At 33.4% G+C, this 16,673-nt stretch overlaps 1 protein-coding gene across 5 annotated transcripts in view; it reads right to left on the bottom strand.

Annotated features, from left to right (window-relative positions):
- The window catches only part of LOC106466535 (protein turtle-like), a 363,242-nt gene that overhangs the window by 173,551 nt on the left and 173,018 nt on the right, over nucleotides 1-16,673 (bottom strand). For all 5 annotated transcript variants that reach the window (XM_022395344.1, XM_013926860.2, XM_022395245.1 and 2 more), the window contains exon 2: nucleotides 3,609-3,947. In XM_022395344.1, the coding sequence (XP_022251052.1) occupies nucleotides 3,609-3,947 (339 nt within the window). The remainder of the gene's footprint in view (nucleotides 1-3,608; nucleotides 3,948-16,673) is intronic.

Raw genomic sequence — 16,673 nt, 5'->3', positions numbered from 1 at the left:
GAGAAAACGTTAATTAAGTCATACCAAATGTATGTTAAAGCAAAAATGGGATTGTAAAATGCATCAAGAAAATGCTTCAAAGGAACTGTGACGACCTGTGAATGGAGAACAAGTTGCTCTAACCTGACCTTTTACAAGAAAGATAAACTATCACAGTCTTTTAAACATTTTTTTTCACGAGGAGTCTGTACAATATAAATTAAAAAGTTTCAATTGTTTTTTCTAATATTGTCACATGTGCCAATTTTTGTAAATACTTCCAACAAATTATATTTTCATCCCCTAATTCTGGATTAGAAGTGACTTGAGATATGGTTAGTCCTCTGGTGGGTTAGCGGTAAGTTTATAAACTTACACCACTAAAATCCGGGGCTCGATTTCCCGCGGTGGACAGAGTGCAAATAGCCAATTGTGTAAGTTTGTGCTAAAACAGCAACAACAAGATATGGCTAACATCAATTAAATAACAAAAATGTCCAAGAGTTGGTTGTTCCTTTATTCTTGTAGGAGTCTAGAAGACTGTAGCAGATATGTATATATACAATGGATATCACATCAATCAATCCTAATTAACCATGACCACTTCAAGCGTCGTTTCTTTTTTAACAACGTAATATTGTAATACATACACTGATGATTTTTACAACATGAAACTTGGGAATGAGATCACCATAATATAACCACCTGATATTAAATAACTAATTTTCCTTCAAAATATTTTATATATGTATTTTATATTATTTGTCTATAGTTTCGAAATCAAGTATTTTCTTAAAGTTCATTTTCTAAAGCATAGTTATCGTTTAAAATTATTTCTTTAAAATGTAATTTTAAACATAGTTAAATTATCATATTGAGTTTTTATTATTTTTTAGCTACTTAGCAATATCCTAAATAAAAGCAACTTTTTTTGCTTGGAATTTTACTGTACATGATCCCAGAGAAGCATAAAAGAATACCAAGATATGAAATAAAATTGAAGCTCATTAAGCGGATAATATTGAAATAGTTTCATATTAATTTATTTATGTAAGCCTCAAAAAAATAAAAGCAGTTATTGAAAAAGTATACTTAATATACATTTTCCAGACTCGTCCTCTTCATTATTTTCATTTTTCCTTATTACACTTTTCGTAATCAAGTTTAAGATTTCATTATTAAAAAGAACATTCATTATAATCATATTAACCCACTACCAATACTTTTAGGCCCGGCATGCCCAGGTGGTTAAGACATTCGTCTCGCAATCTGTGGGTCGCGGGTTCAAATCCCCGTCCCCCCAAACATGCTCGCCCTTTCAGCCGAGGGGGCGTTATAATGTGACGATCAATCCCACTATTCGTTGGTAAAATGGTAGCCCAAGAATTGGCGGTGGGTTGTGATGACTAGCTGCCTTCCCTCTAGTCTTACACTGCAAAATTAGGGACGGCTAGCGCATATAGCCTCGTGTAGCTTTGCGCGAAATTCAAAAACAAACAAACAAACCAATACTTTTCACCTTTTGTGTGCACATAGGATAGCGTAAAATTACAGAATTGCAAAAATTACTACCTGGTGTGATGTTCATGATAATTAACTTTCTTCCTAATTTATAACATAACATTGGTCAAGAGGAAAAATAAAGGAAAGTAGAATTGAATAATAGAGGCTAGCCTATGATATGCCTAATTTCTTTTCAGTGCATGAAGACGGCCTCAGTCTTTATTTTGTGTATTCATGATACTTAACAATCACGCAAGAGTAGCAAAAATAGATAAATCATAATTCACTAAACTTGATAACCCGGATGCTTTTAGAAGATAGGCCTTCTCTTTTCAAAGGTTTTGGAAAAATTCAATTTTCATGCACTGATTCTTGTAAATTACTAGTCTGCATGAACAGACTCGATTATTTGTAATCCAGATGTAAAAAAAATCTCAAGTAACTTACTTATTTGTCTTCTAAACAAAAACAATCTGTGTTCATAAGGAAGGTAGTATAGATAACCTTGTAAAATGTTAACTGAAAGAATAAAAATGTTAAGAATGAATCACAGGGAACCGCTAAGAACGATTACGGAATCACATAATCGAGTCTGCAGTCATGAGCGATTTCGAGAAACGGTTGCTCCTTTATTAGAATCAAAAGTTATTATTTGTCTTTGAGCTAGATGGTGGAAAACAGGGAATATACATAAGCGATTTGATAAGTATATACACGATAGATTATTTTCTAATGGCGTAACGCGTTCACTTTGTATGTACAGTACTGGTAATAATTACTGAAATAGTGAATAAGATGGGTATACAATGCAACTATGATGGAACTGCGTCTCCTCTATTGTATAAAAATGAGCTGCACCAGAGCATTACGTCTGATAGCTTATAATCTAATTAGCTGTCATCCAGCCAATCAGACAGTGAAACATAAGTATAATGCCTATAAAAGTACAAGCAGTCAAACCATTCCCAGTTGAAGTGTGATGAATGCACTCATGGTTCCCAGGGACAGAAATGTCACATGACAAACGTATAGAAATCAGTTTTGGCTAGTGAAGTCTACAACATACGACAAATTGAGGAAAATGTCATGTTTCACTAGGAGTTATATGGAAACTCTGAAGAGGATACATAAAACTAGCACTCTTGGTAATAGAAGCTGTTGAAGTAGAAAGCACAAACTATAAATAGTCATGTTAAGTGGCTTATAATGTGCTATTTACGTTGTGAACAACAATCCAGTAGATATTTTGCTAACGACCTTGTAATTGCAGGTGTGGGTTTTAGTTACATAAGAATAAAATACAAATTAGCACGAAATGGTCTAATCGGATATGTATCAGCTCAAAAAATTCTGCATATGGTAGAAATTAGCATAAAACATCCATCAATTGGATTAGTAAAGATTCGGGAGAGTGTTTTTTATAGATAAATACAACTTCAAGTTGTTTGACAACAACCAACGATGTTTTGTTAGATATCAGAGAAGATAACGTTTCACCATAAACGTACAAGTACAAATATACAGTGAAATATGTTTGGGGCTCAATGAAAGTATGTTGCATCTAAGTCAGTGATGTTGAACATCTACGCAAAATTGATGACACTCTGACTTTAGACAGGTAAAGTAAGATTCTTATTCATAATGTCATTCCCCCAGGAACAAAACTTGATGGGACTGGATTCATTTCAAGCAATACAGTGATCTGATGCATGAATCAAATATGATAAAACGTTACCTGCAGTTAAAAAGACCTACTGAACACATGCAACCGTTGTTTAACTTGCCCTGCATAAAATCCTGACATGAATATTAAAAATGCTGTATTTGTTCAGATTATATGAAAACTGGAAAAACAAATCAAACGACTTTGCTGAAGAATTATACATTATACATTTATAAGGTTATGATGCGTTGTATAACTTACTCGCTTTTCTTTTGTATTTCTTTAATAATGAATAACAATAATAATAATAAACTGGCCATTCAGTTACAATAGCTCATTGTTTATGACTTCTGTATGTGTATGACCTCTTTTAATTATTTTCAATACTGTATATATCCATAACATACGGCTATGAATAAATCATTATGTAGATTACATATATTACTGAAACGAAACGACTTACCGTGTACGAACAAGTGAACCAGACTTCCATTTCTTTTTTGATCTGGTGACCTATCAAAGAAGTTCACTATACAAGTATATGTTCCTTGGTCATGTTCTTGCAAGTCGGTTAGGTTGAGAGATGCCTGACCCGTGAGAGACACTCGACCATCGTAGCCTTCGCCAATGTGAGGAGGGTAACCGGCGTACCAGATATAAATAGGAATTTTGATGCCTTTTTTGTGCCATTGAATAATATAAGGAACAGGAACACCTTTTGGAAATTCGAAAGAGCATGGAAGAACGGCATCTTCTCCGAGAAGAGCCGTCACTTTTTCTGCAAAGTATTTGTGGGGATATCCTGCAAAGAAATGTGACAAATTTGTAGATAATTCTCTGATTATAAAATATAAGAAACTGTAATTTAAAAAAAAAATGTAATGCAAAACTTCAATATGTGACTGAGAGTCGTAGAAAAGTGATTAGTTTTCGGTAACTTCGTAAATAGCCACATTAACGCAGAAGTTGAAACAATTAGTTCAAGGAAATATTTACACGTGCTTGGAATCCTTTTTTTTTCTTTTTTCGTACGTGTTCTAGAGTTTTCTCTTGACATAAAGCTCTCAGTTTACTCTCGAATATTTCTGTTATAAATGTTATTGTGAAAATGTTCGAAAGTTTTAACGCCAACAAAGAAGGCATGAGTAAGTGAATTTTGAATTACTCACTGACTATAAACTTGTTTTAAAAAAACAAAGCAACAACAGTGTAACACAACAGTTGCTCAAATGTGGCCGCAGCAAAATATTTTATCGAGAACAGGAAACCCTAATTTTCTTAATGTAAAATTTAGTCCTTGACTAAAGTAATTTAATTAAGGAAATGCAAAAATCAAAAATTGAAACAGCTGAGAGAAATAATTAACCTTAATATAAACAAACGTTCTTACTACCTAAACATATGCCCTTGAAATGAGCTTAGCATCAAATATTTCTTGAACTATTCTGTTAATATGTTATAATAAGTACTTGTAGGCGAAAAAAAAGAAGAAATAAAACTGGATGTAAAAGGATTTAGGAAAACAGACACTGTAATGATAAGATATAACACTGTAGTAATAAGTAAAAATTAGTTGTGGATGTGCAGACTCAAGTCTGAATAAAATACTGGTCTTATATGCACAGAAAACGGTTGTATTGCATGTACAGAGGGTTAAGTACATTATATTAAAACAATTTTGAACATGCTAATCAACAAGTCACGTGGCAGCCACAAACATACAACTGCGGGGAAACGGTATACATCAAAAATAAATTTTGATATTCTTTGGCGTTACATAGGTAGGGTGATGTCACTAAAAACTGATCGTTTTGGGGAAGGGAATGTAACAGCCCTATCCGACAAAAAATATTTTTACATTTAGATGTGTTCAGGCCAGTATTAAAAATTCCTAAAACGAGGGTACTTATTTTCTTAATGTCAGTGGACCCCAGATAACAATACGTAACATAATCAGAAAGGATCTCCGTCTGTTAAAATGAAAAAATTACGTGTACACTAGTTGCTTCCACTATATATATATATACGTTTAACTGTCGCATATCTCAACTAGCTGGAGAGGGAAACGGGTATTCATGGTATTGCACACTGCCGAAAGCAACGCCTATATACTTATGTGCGATCAGGGTGGTGGTGGAGTGACAAACAACCTACAATTGGATCCCTTTATAATTGAAACTACGCTGCAAGGACATTGCTAAGATCGACGGTCATCAGATAGAGCATGACCGGACCTGGCGACATGTACTTTAACGACGTGGTAAGTTTCCAACATCGCTTTAATATAATGTACTCAACCTACGTACTGTAACAAATTGTAACTATTAAACCACTCGTAATATATAAGTTTATGAAAATGGAGAACCTAAGTTTACATGACGTTAAACCATTGTCGATCTAGCCATTATTACGCTTAAAAACCAGATACTCTTTTAGGAGAATGTTGTAGTACGATTCCGTTTTTGGTGAGAACATACTTAAAATGCAACTGATTACTGATGCATGGTGACTTTCTGAACGGATGCTTCATTGTTAACCTGTAGGACTATTTAGAGTGAGAATAGACTGGATATATATATATATGGATTATGCGTTCCACTTTATTTTATCTTTAGGTAATGCGTCTACTAATATCTCTATCCATAAATCACGTGAATTTAAGCTTCAACGAAAGGAAAAATTTCATATCGAGTGAAAAACCATAGAATGCATTTAATCAACAACTTCCAGAGATAGTGTAACAGTTGTGAGATAGTTACTTGTGAGCGTTTTCGTCGCGATGAAGAAAATTTCTACAATACATCAAGACACACGGTAGTGAGAGGTGCGGCCAAAAAAAATCTGCACGACACACTGTGTGTTATTAAAGGAATAGCCCCAGTGGCACAGCGGTATGTCTGCGGACTTACAACACTAGAATCCGGGTTTCGATACCCGTGGTGGGCAGAGCACAGATAGCCCATTGTGTAGCTTTGTGCTTGATTACAAACAACAACAATTAAAGGAGTGATAGTTTAGCAATTTTCACTTTCTGCAGCTCAGACTGTGATAATCCAAACTATCACATATATTCAGTGGTTGTGCTCTACTGGACCCTTACTTCACATACCAAATTTCAAGGCAATCCCTTGAGAAATACCCGATATATAAAATTTTCAATTCTGATTTTCCTTCACACCGAAAGTGCGGAAAATGTATTTGATAGAAGAACATATTTAACTTCCATGGATTTGTTTTTTTTTTAATTTGATGCACTAATAGATTTTTACAACCTATAATTAGGTATCAAATGTGGTCTAAGTATAAGCCACGTGTGAAACGTTATTCAACAAAAACCGCTTAATTTTGACTAAAATCTTTGCGCACGCCTACGAAAAACGTCACGTAAGCTATTGGTCTTCATCTAAGAGTAACGATAGACCGGTTCTGGTTTTTTGCCATTTGGATTAAAGACGGACGATTTACAGCAGCAAAACTATAGGGTGAAAGCACGTGCAGATACATAAGTATTGATTAGGCCAAGCAAACTAGCTTAGCAGTTTCTAGCTCATGTACGGGTGTCCGGTTATTATTCATTATTCGTTGCAAACTTTCAAACACAAATTTGCCACATTTTATGAAATTCTCCTAATTAAAGAGCGTTTAGCGTCACGTAGTAATAGCGTAAATAATGATGGTTGATAAGGCTGTACCAAATGGATGCAGGTGATGAGAAGCAACTGTTAATCAGTTTCAATGACGTTAAGTATAAAGGAAATTATTAATTAACACTATTTTAGAAAGGAAAAACTACCACCATAAATTTTAGATAATCTGGTTGGTTCTGTAAATTATATGTGTGTTCCGAATAATAGAGTTGCGTTAATACGTGATTCCAATATTTTAATAACGTTTATGTTATATATCTATAAACTTTACTGTATCCAGACATTTACTATTTTAATATAGGATTTGATCATCAGTTTGAATATTATAGAAAATCATGTGTGCTATGTATAGATATTTTAATACTTGCAATCTGCCTTTCAATATGAACAGCATTCATTACTTTAATAACAGTTACTTAATTTAAATATATTAGCAAATTAATTTGCAGACAGGTATTTCATTAACAAAAATATCATAGATGGTCGATATCTAAACCTCTATAGTCGAAGTTACTATTCCGACAATTTTCAAAATCATTTGCTTTAGTACTAAACAATTACTACAAAGTATTTCCAAACACTCAGAGAGAACATATAGAATGGCCTAAGGTATATAAAAACTTAAATTCCTATAGTTTTATTACTTTAAACTTTTCCACATTAAGTTTCAAACAAATGAGGAAAGAAAAGCACTGATGTTTCAGGAAAGAAAAACATATGACAAGATAATAAGATACAAAAATATATAATGAGATAATAAGATACAAAAATATATAATGAGATAATAAGATACAAAAATATATAATGAGATAATAAGATACAAAAATATATAATGAGATAATAAGATACAAAACATCTAAATAAAAAAATTTAATCTTGTTTCGTTGAGAATACTTAATGTCCTGTGTTCTTCAGAAAAGGTATCTCTAGAGAACCTAAGACAACACAGAAACGTGAATGTGGTCGTTTAGAAGTAATAAATTCCGGTATACTGATATGTTTGTCCTTACACAAAAGTTACATTTTTGCACATTGACATGGTTAAGGCAGAATTGAAAGATTTAAAATAAATATGCGAAGTCTTTTTAAAGATTAAAGAAACAGGTAATCACCACATCAAACTCTACATATATAAAATAGTAGATATTTATCGCTTGAATTTAAGATTAAAGAATTATGAAGTTAATGTATAATTCCTTCATGCAGGCTTACGATTTAATTAGCAGCACATCCAGGTAGTGGAAAGGCTGAGAGGAAGTAACGAATGAGTAGTAGAGGGATGAGTTGGTGGTGCAAATTTTGTTTTTAATTTTAAATAAATAATGGGAAATTCGTGGAAGATCAATTAGGAAGATATCAAGTAAGATCATTTTTCCTGCCGAATGTTATCATGATGTTTTATTTTGTTTTATTAAACGCAAAATTCCCAAGGTTGGACTAAACAAGTACCTCTCAAATATTTTGAGTTCTTAGTCTAATTGTCTGCAAAAATAACGTGATTAATCAGAGATCGCATGCTTCGTTGAACGAGGTTTTCTCGTCTGTGGATGTTTGATGCATGAATACATGAAAATGTGTGAGATGTAGCTTTAGTAGAAATTTTTAGGGAGGTGACAAATATTTAAGGTGGCTCCTGTCACCCCTTGCCTACCTCACTTGACGTTATCACTGCGCTCTGGTAATAATTTGATGATGCTTGAAAGGCGTTGTTAATGGAATGCATCTGTCTAGGACTCTAGGAACTCGAAACGTCGTCCAAAAACTTCTTAGACATATGCAGACCATTAATCAACACCTTTCAATCAAATTGTGCTTTTTTAGGGAGGTGACAAATATTTAAGGTGGCTCCTGTCACCCCTTGCCTACCTCACTTGACGTTATCACTGCGCTCTGGTAATAATTTGATGATGCTTGAAAGGCGTTGTTAATGGAATGCATCTGTCTAGGACTCTAGGAACTCGAAACGTCGTCCAAAAACTTCTTAGACATATGCAGTCCATTAACCAACACCTTTCAATCAAATTGTGCTTTGTCTATACCTCCTCTCAAGCAGTAACTTAACAATAGTAGGTATTATATAAAGATAAATATATAAAGTATTTATTTCTCTTTTAAATAAAAATAGAATCATTGTGATAAATAAAAGTTAAAATGATGGGCGTTCTTTAAGATAACTTCCCTAAAAATGTGTTTTACGAGTTGAGTTTCATGATTTAAGCTCTCAAACTAATAAAATAATACTTTTTAAAATTACATAAACTGTAGCAATAAATAACACAGCTGTCGTAACTAGCCGAAATTAAGATGTTTTTGTTTAGCTTAATACAGCATTTCGATAATGACAAAATAATGTTCTGAATACAAAAAAAATACTTCTAGGAAAGTAAAAAAAACAAGAAACACTAAAGCTATGTTTTGTATTTTTCATATCAGCAGAAACCTAATTAGGCCAACAAGCTTAATGGATTAAGTAACTCTTCCAAACTTAGGACAATTCAAGGTGGATATTGCAATTTAAATTGTAATAATGTTCCCACTATTTGTATAGTGAGGGATACTGGCAGACTGCACATACAGTTTAAACACCGTTGTTCCCACACTTTAATTAAGATCGTTTCATATTATGAATCTCATAGTGGCTGACACTAATATTATGATGGGGCTTCGTTATGATATTTTAAAAGCATGTTTACGCTAATACTAAGTAGATGGGAGAAAACATTAAATGTATACAAAATAATTTTATACGCCCATGGTTCCCAAACTAAGGGTAGCGAATTTTACGAACAAAAATTTAAAGCTAAACGAGCCGGTTGAAATACAGTTTAAACAGATGGGGTCGCAGAACTTCGAAATGTTTCAGATGGAATCGACACTGAAAAACGTTTGGAAACCGCTGTTATACATAATTTGTTAAGATTATATTTGTCTTGCTATTTTATCTTCGAATAATTGAGGGTTATGGTGCTTTATATCTTCCAGTAAAGCAATATACAGCTTTTAGGCTGTCATTCGATCAATCAAAAATTGACACACCAGTGTAAAGCTTATAAAAGTCATACTATGCCCAGTAGTAAGTAGTAGTTTTGGTGGTAATTCAAATCCATTCTCAGCTTCAAGGACTGAAATATAAGCGTTTAGAAACCAAAGTTGTGGTTGGCATAGAATTACGGCAGCACCCTGTTTCAGTACGAGCTGTATGCAAGACACTGAAGAGGGTACGTAAAACTGGCAACGTTAAGGAAACTAAACATACACTCACTCTAGAGAAAATGCAATGTTTTTAAATAAATAAATATGAAACAAAGGGTACAATATTATCATTTGTATTTTAAATCTGTCCTTTGCACCCTATTCCTGGTGAAGAACAAGGATGTTGATATCCACACAAACTGGTTGTTTAGGATACTTTTGCAGAGAACGATCCACAATGGATTACACATGCAATATGAGAATCACACTTCAAACTATCATTCCTTCGCAAACCACTAGATGTGATCGTCCAACTGTTAAAATGAATCCACATCATAACAAAAATACAATTATATGTTTTCAAGGCTTGTTTGTTTTTGAATTTCGCGCAAAGCTACACGAGGGCTATCTGCGCTAGCCGTTCCTAATTTAGCAGTGTAAAACTAGAGGGCAGGCAGCTAGTCATTACCGCCAACTCTTGGGCTACTCTTTTTACCAACGAATAGTGGGATTGACCGCACATTATAACGCCCCCACGGCTGAAAGGGCGAGCATGTTTGGTGTGACGGGGATTTGAACCCGCAGATTGCGAATCGAGCGCCCTAACCACCTGGCCATGCCGGACCATTTTCAAGGGTTGCAGAGGGTTCGGCGATAGTTGTCGAACTCAGGAACGCTCTCTGTCCAACGATTGTGCAGTCTGGACTAGTAGGAAAAACTGAAACTTCCCAAGCAGTGTGATGAAATTTGTAATTTCCACTTATGGGTTGTTTCTGTCTAGTTTTTGCTAGAAGATAACTTTTTATAGTATTAAAGTACAATTGCATCTGTGGTGGACGTTTGACGTGGGAAATTTTTTATGCTATGCTTCACAACAAAGAGATACCATTCTGTTGGATTTGAGCACCCTGGTCGTGCAGAAACTTGTATGTTTTTTGAATTTCGCGCAAAGCTACACGAGGGCTATCTGCGCTAGCCGTCCCTAATTAAGCAGTGTAAGACTAGAGGAAAGGCACCCACTACCACCACCCACCACCAACTCTTGGGCTACTCTTTTACCAACGAATAGTGGGATTGACCGTCACATTATAACGCCCCCACGGCTGAAAGGGCGAGCATGTTTGGTGGGACGGGGATTCGAGCCCGCGACCCTCAGATTGTGAGTCGAGTGCCCTAACCACATGGCCATGCCCGTGTAGAAACCGTTGGGACTCTATTGTAATCATATTCAATGTAGACAGCTATATTTTTAGTGACCTGGCAGTTTTTCTCTGACTTTGACTACCAATGCATAGACCAATTATTCAACCTCATGAAAATACTGTTAATGTCTTGGAGCATTTCGTTTCCTTCATGGTGTGACTGCATTTATTCCGAGGTCTTTATCGAACAATACCTGTATTTAAAAGTCGAGGTTATATGCATATGAAGCATGGAGACGGTATACTTATATTATCGGAAGTGTCTGTTTATTCATTTGTAGACTTTATATTCAGATAATAATATTGAATGCTTTAGTGAAACACAATTTCTTTTTTCTGCATTTTCTAACTCAAGTCCGAGTCAAATATAGATCTAATAATATTTGTGATAAGACATTAGCCCTTTTATATTCTTAACACTGCATTTTTTATCTAGTCCCTTTGGGATTTTCAAGAACTAGAAATGTGTATAATAATAATCTATATTGCATCAAATGCCAGATACCAGGAAGGGTGTAGATTATTCTTACATAAAGCATGGCAACTTTTGATATGATAGATATCGTGAAATATGTACATTATTACTGCATTCGGAATAACACCAAATTTTCTGTAATGTGATGCATCAGAGTCATTGAAACAATGTCAATGTTATAACATACGGCTTGACATGAGATGCTCTATATTCTGATATGTCAGACTGATATCCTGAAGCATGTACATCATTATTGTATAGAGCACTACATTAAATTATCTGACATGTGGCATTTCATACTCGTGAGTTACTCTTTACGTTTCGTCACCAGCTTAAAAATGTATAAATTTTTAGACGTTCAGCAGATTAGTTAACGTTGTATATTTACTTTAATTTTTTTCTTTGCACTAAAAGACAGTCTTTATTAACAAAACTTTGAAATATGTTATGTATTTATTTTACATTAATGTGCTTAGTCTTCCGCTAATATACTTTCCTAGCTCTCCCGAGAATTTACATATGGACTTAATTGGAAACAAGAGTGAATTTTTGATACCTGCAATAAAGATTATTGTTTTAATTTGAAACAAAAGAACTAACAAACATTTTCAGTTTTATTAGGTTCAGCTGTGCCTTTCGGTCTTAACATTACTTCATTATTAATTTCTTAGATTCTTGTTTGTTTGTTTGATGTTAAGTACAAAGCTACTTAATAGTTATTTTTGCGCTGCCCACCACGGGTATCGAAACCCGGTTTCTAATGTTGTAATTCTTAGATTCTATTTAGTGCAGAAGATATATGCAGTCCAGAAACATTTTTTTTAAACTCAATATCACCTGTGACGCACTTTCATTTTAGGAATCAATCTAAATTCAATTAAAATGAAAAAGGTGTTATACTATTGACTTATACTTAAACTAACAGTTCAGCTTTACAAAGTCGCTATAGTTTAATTGTGTGATCTTCTCAATGAATGGTATCCGTTGTTTCATGAAGCTAAGAAAAAGTCATAAAGAAAAACAAACTGACAGTCCTAAAATATTTTTGATCAACTTAGTAATATCAAAGAAAACAATACAATTAGTAGAGTTTAATAATTTTAGTATAATCTCGAGATAGAATCATATACAAACAAGAGCATATTCTATTTTTATCTTCTGTCATTGAATAAAAGTTTCAAATTCAAGAGAATAAACATTATGGTGGAAAAATCGAACAGGACAAATAATATTTGTTTCCATTTCCATAGGTGATCCATATTCTCTCCCATCCAACATAGAATATCGTTAGAGGGCATCATCAATATAAATTGCGAGGAAGTAATATTTGGGCTGATTAATAACTGACTCAAACTTTTACTTCTAATTGAGCCAATCAATTGTACTATAGAGAAAAAAAAATATTTCTGAGGACGAAAATTGCATTAGTTTCTCATAAACGATGAAATTATTAAAACATTGCTCTTGCACTCTTCAAATTCTGGGAACTTGTTTAACCAGACTTTGACAGAACGACCTAGTCTGAATTTAATTTTAGTCATTATCATAAAAAAATATCCTTACATCAGGAAACTCCTTTACTTCTTTAATCATTTATTAAAAATTGATAATGAAATTAAGTTGTCTGATTCCTAATAGATTGAAAGACTTAAACAATTTGTTTAACAAACGCACTATTATGCTGGAATTAGTGTTTCATTTATTACTTAGGCGAGCACGAAGATTATTTTAACAAAGTGTTTTCTTTCGGTTAGAGTATATGTAAAACACCATTATGTAGACTAAAAGCAAATTTGGTGAAAATATAGGGCGCTATTTGCCATGAGACCAGCCCAACAGAGTAGAATGAAAACAGTTAAACTTTAGCGTTAAGTATAGTTCAATATCCTTTAGAGCTATGATAGTTTGGAATTTTGATAATTTCATCAATCAAACAAACTACGTATAACGCCTAAAACTAAAGAAGCGATAGCTTGCCTTTATGTGAAAGACATTTCTTTATTGCCAGATCTTAATCGGCCTGAGGAACTCAAAAGTAGATAAAAGACATCATTGTCAACGAATTATAGTTAATGAATGATGTTTAAAACACCTTTTGCAAACAATTAGTGTGGCACACCCGAAATTACATTTAATATTCTAATGTTTTCTATTATTGGGCTGGTTTGTTTGGATGGTAAAAAGAAGAAAACAATGCCCAGCACACTTAATGACAAAAACGTTATTTTTTAGACTACAAGTTCGGCATGTTCCATGGTTTTATGTAACTCACTTAACATTCACCGAGTGATAGCCTCAACTTAATACAGCCACTTCCTAGTTAATTTTTTCTTACGTATGCCACTTTTCATATTTATGTTATGTGTTGCAAACACAACTTAAAATGTACATCATTGAATTAAAGGACTGTCTCACAGTAACTTACACAAGTTACAGACTAAATCCACTGACTGATACAGTAATCAATAATCCATCTATGTTAGGCTAATTTAATACTGCTAAAACGTTTGGAGAAAAGTCCAAACGTTGGGCCATACTCTAATCATGTGACGTTAAACTTCCTTCCGGCCGAACAACAATACAAATGTCGAGAAAAGTCTGGATTAAAAACATTGCCTACAACAATATCATGTTCGAAAGCATCTGTGGTATATGTATGCACATTTAGATGTTTTGCTATATATATATGCTACGGTGTACGGGTTTTACGTATTTACAATATCAAAATATTCAGATACCCAAACTGGAATTCAAAATTACTTACAAATGTTGTCTCCTCGATGTTTTAAATAATAGCTGTACTGAAGTTTCTCTATGTGCACATAAAACTTAATGTAATATTAACGTTTACCCTTATTATGTAAAGAAAACTTGACGTGATAGTAACACTACCTTCTGATTATGTATAAATAAAACTTATTGATATATTAACAATGACCTCTGATTACGTACAAAATGATTGATATCTTATTAACTTTGATCCCTGATTAAAGGCCATGACTACATCAAACGTCGCCATTCAGTTCTCGAGAATGCTAGGGCAGCAAATATATTTGTAACTTTCAGAAATTAAATGAATTTTTACATATTTCAAGCCCCTTTGTTTGCTTTTGAACATATCCACATTGAGCTATCTGCTGTGTCCACCACTGAAATCGAACCCAAGATTTTAGCGTTGTAAGTCCGTAAACTTATCATTGTCCCCTCGGTAGACGGTAAAGTCGCTGGTTGAAACTCTGTTTATGTAGAACCGAATAAGGTTTGTTTTAGTTTGTTTGTAATTAAGCACAAAGCTACACAAGGGGGCTATCTATGTTTTGCCCATCACGGGTATCGAAACCCGGTTTCTAGTGTTATAAGTCCGCAGATATGCCGCTGTGCCACTAGGGGCAGTTTGTTTTAGAGCAAGGCTACGTGGGCTATCTCTGCTGTGTCCATCGCGAGGAATCAAAACCCGGATTGTGGCGCTATTCCATCGGGGTACGAATAGGGTTTGTCAAAGACGTGGTTGTTGTTATGTACTCTGACTATATAGGAAACAAATATGTTCATCATTGATCGTTTATTTTCTATTCAATATTTTGATTTATTATTTTCTGATTATTTTTCTGATGGTGCAGTCTTGATTTATATTGTTTTTGATAGCTATATTCTGCATCTACCTTAATATTGACTCCTAATTGTATATATATGTTGCCAACTTACTAGTTTTCCCTTGCGATTATTGTGGACAACTGGAGACATAGAATATCCTTAACGCCATTTTATTGATACCTCACAGTTGGAAATCTTTAAAAATGATAGTTTTTATAATTTTATTCTGGTATTTTGTGCGTGCTTGTGTCCAAGCGATAATTATTAGTTTAATATTTTCTCCGTTGTTTTGTGGGGCTGATTTGTATGACCCCCTTGCAGTTTATTTTTATTATTACATTTGTTTCACATATAGGCATAAGTACATATTATGGGTGAATTCAGTTTTGTAGAAACCCGGAAACACTGTTAAAGTATTTTGATCTCGCTCCAGAAAAAAAGCGAGCAGTGTAATTGCTGTTCATAGTGAACCATCACCATAGCAACGAAGTTTTGTCTTCTAGAACCCCTCCAAAGCGAAAAATTAAAATCTCATGCAATATTGAAAATATAATTAAATGAAATCTCAGCAGCAACTGGGTTAATGTAGAATAATGTAGATTTTGTGAAGAAAAATTTTACAAATACGTTTTCTTTATATATATTGTTTGTATTAGATGTATCTTAATCCTATTTACGTACGTAGATAGGCATTAATATTTCAAAATACACCGACTGGATAGCTAAATATTTGCTAAACCGATTATAATGTAAGCCTTAAAAGAAAAAGAAAGCTTGATTGCAAGGGATTAATTAAATTACTTTAACAATGTTTAATTATGAAAGATATGCACATGCGTATCAATGTAGCTAAAAATCAAACATTATTACACATCTACCATAAAATACATAAAAAAAATCTTTCTGGACATTATACAGTTAGTTATATGACATTAGAATGATTTCACAAAGAGTAAATATAATACATAATATGTGATATAGATTAACATTTAACAATTACAATGATATGTAATGAATGACCAGTTTGTTAAAATAATAAGAATTTCTGGTCAAAAGTAAATAAACTATTGACATATCATGACTAAAAGTTAAGTTATAAGTTAATGAAGTCAATTGTATATAGCAAACTCAGTAAAAGTACAAAATGTCATAAATCAATACAGCCAAAAACTAAAATTTACAATGATTAAAATGCATTGAATCATTCAAATAGAGAGTCTTGCTATTAACGATATTTTTAGCTGTGTTTACAATGATATCTCACAAGATTACTAAATGTCTTTCCAATGTTATATTGTTGGATGAACCTTTAATAATCATTATGTTCAAGTATTTCAAAGTCTTTTAGTTTAGATGCTATATAAATCTAATCAAAAACACCTTAGGTGGAAAAAAAGGTGCGGCCAAAAAAAGGATCC

The sequence above is a fragment of the Limulus polyphemus genome, unplaced genomic scaffold (assembly GCF_000517525.1).
Source record: "Limulus polyphemus unplaced genomic scaffold, Limulus_polyphemus-2.1.2 Scaffold2, whole genome shotgun sequence".
NCBI lineage: Eukaryota > Metazoa > Arthropoda > Merostomata > Xiphosura > Limulidae > Limulus > Limulus polyphemus.
Note: the sequence above shows the minus strand (reverse complement) of the source record. Positions and strands in the feature narration are given on the sequence as shown.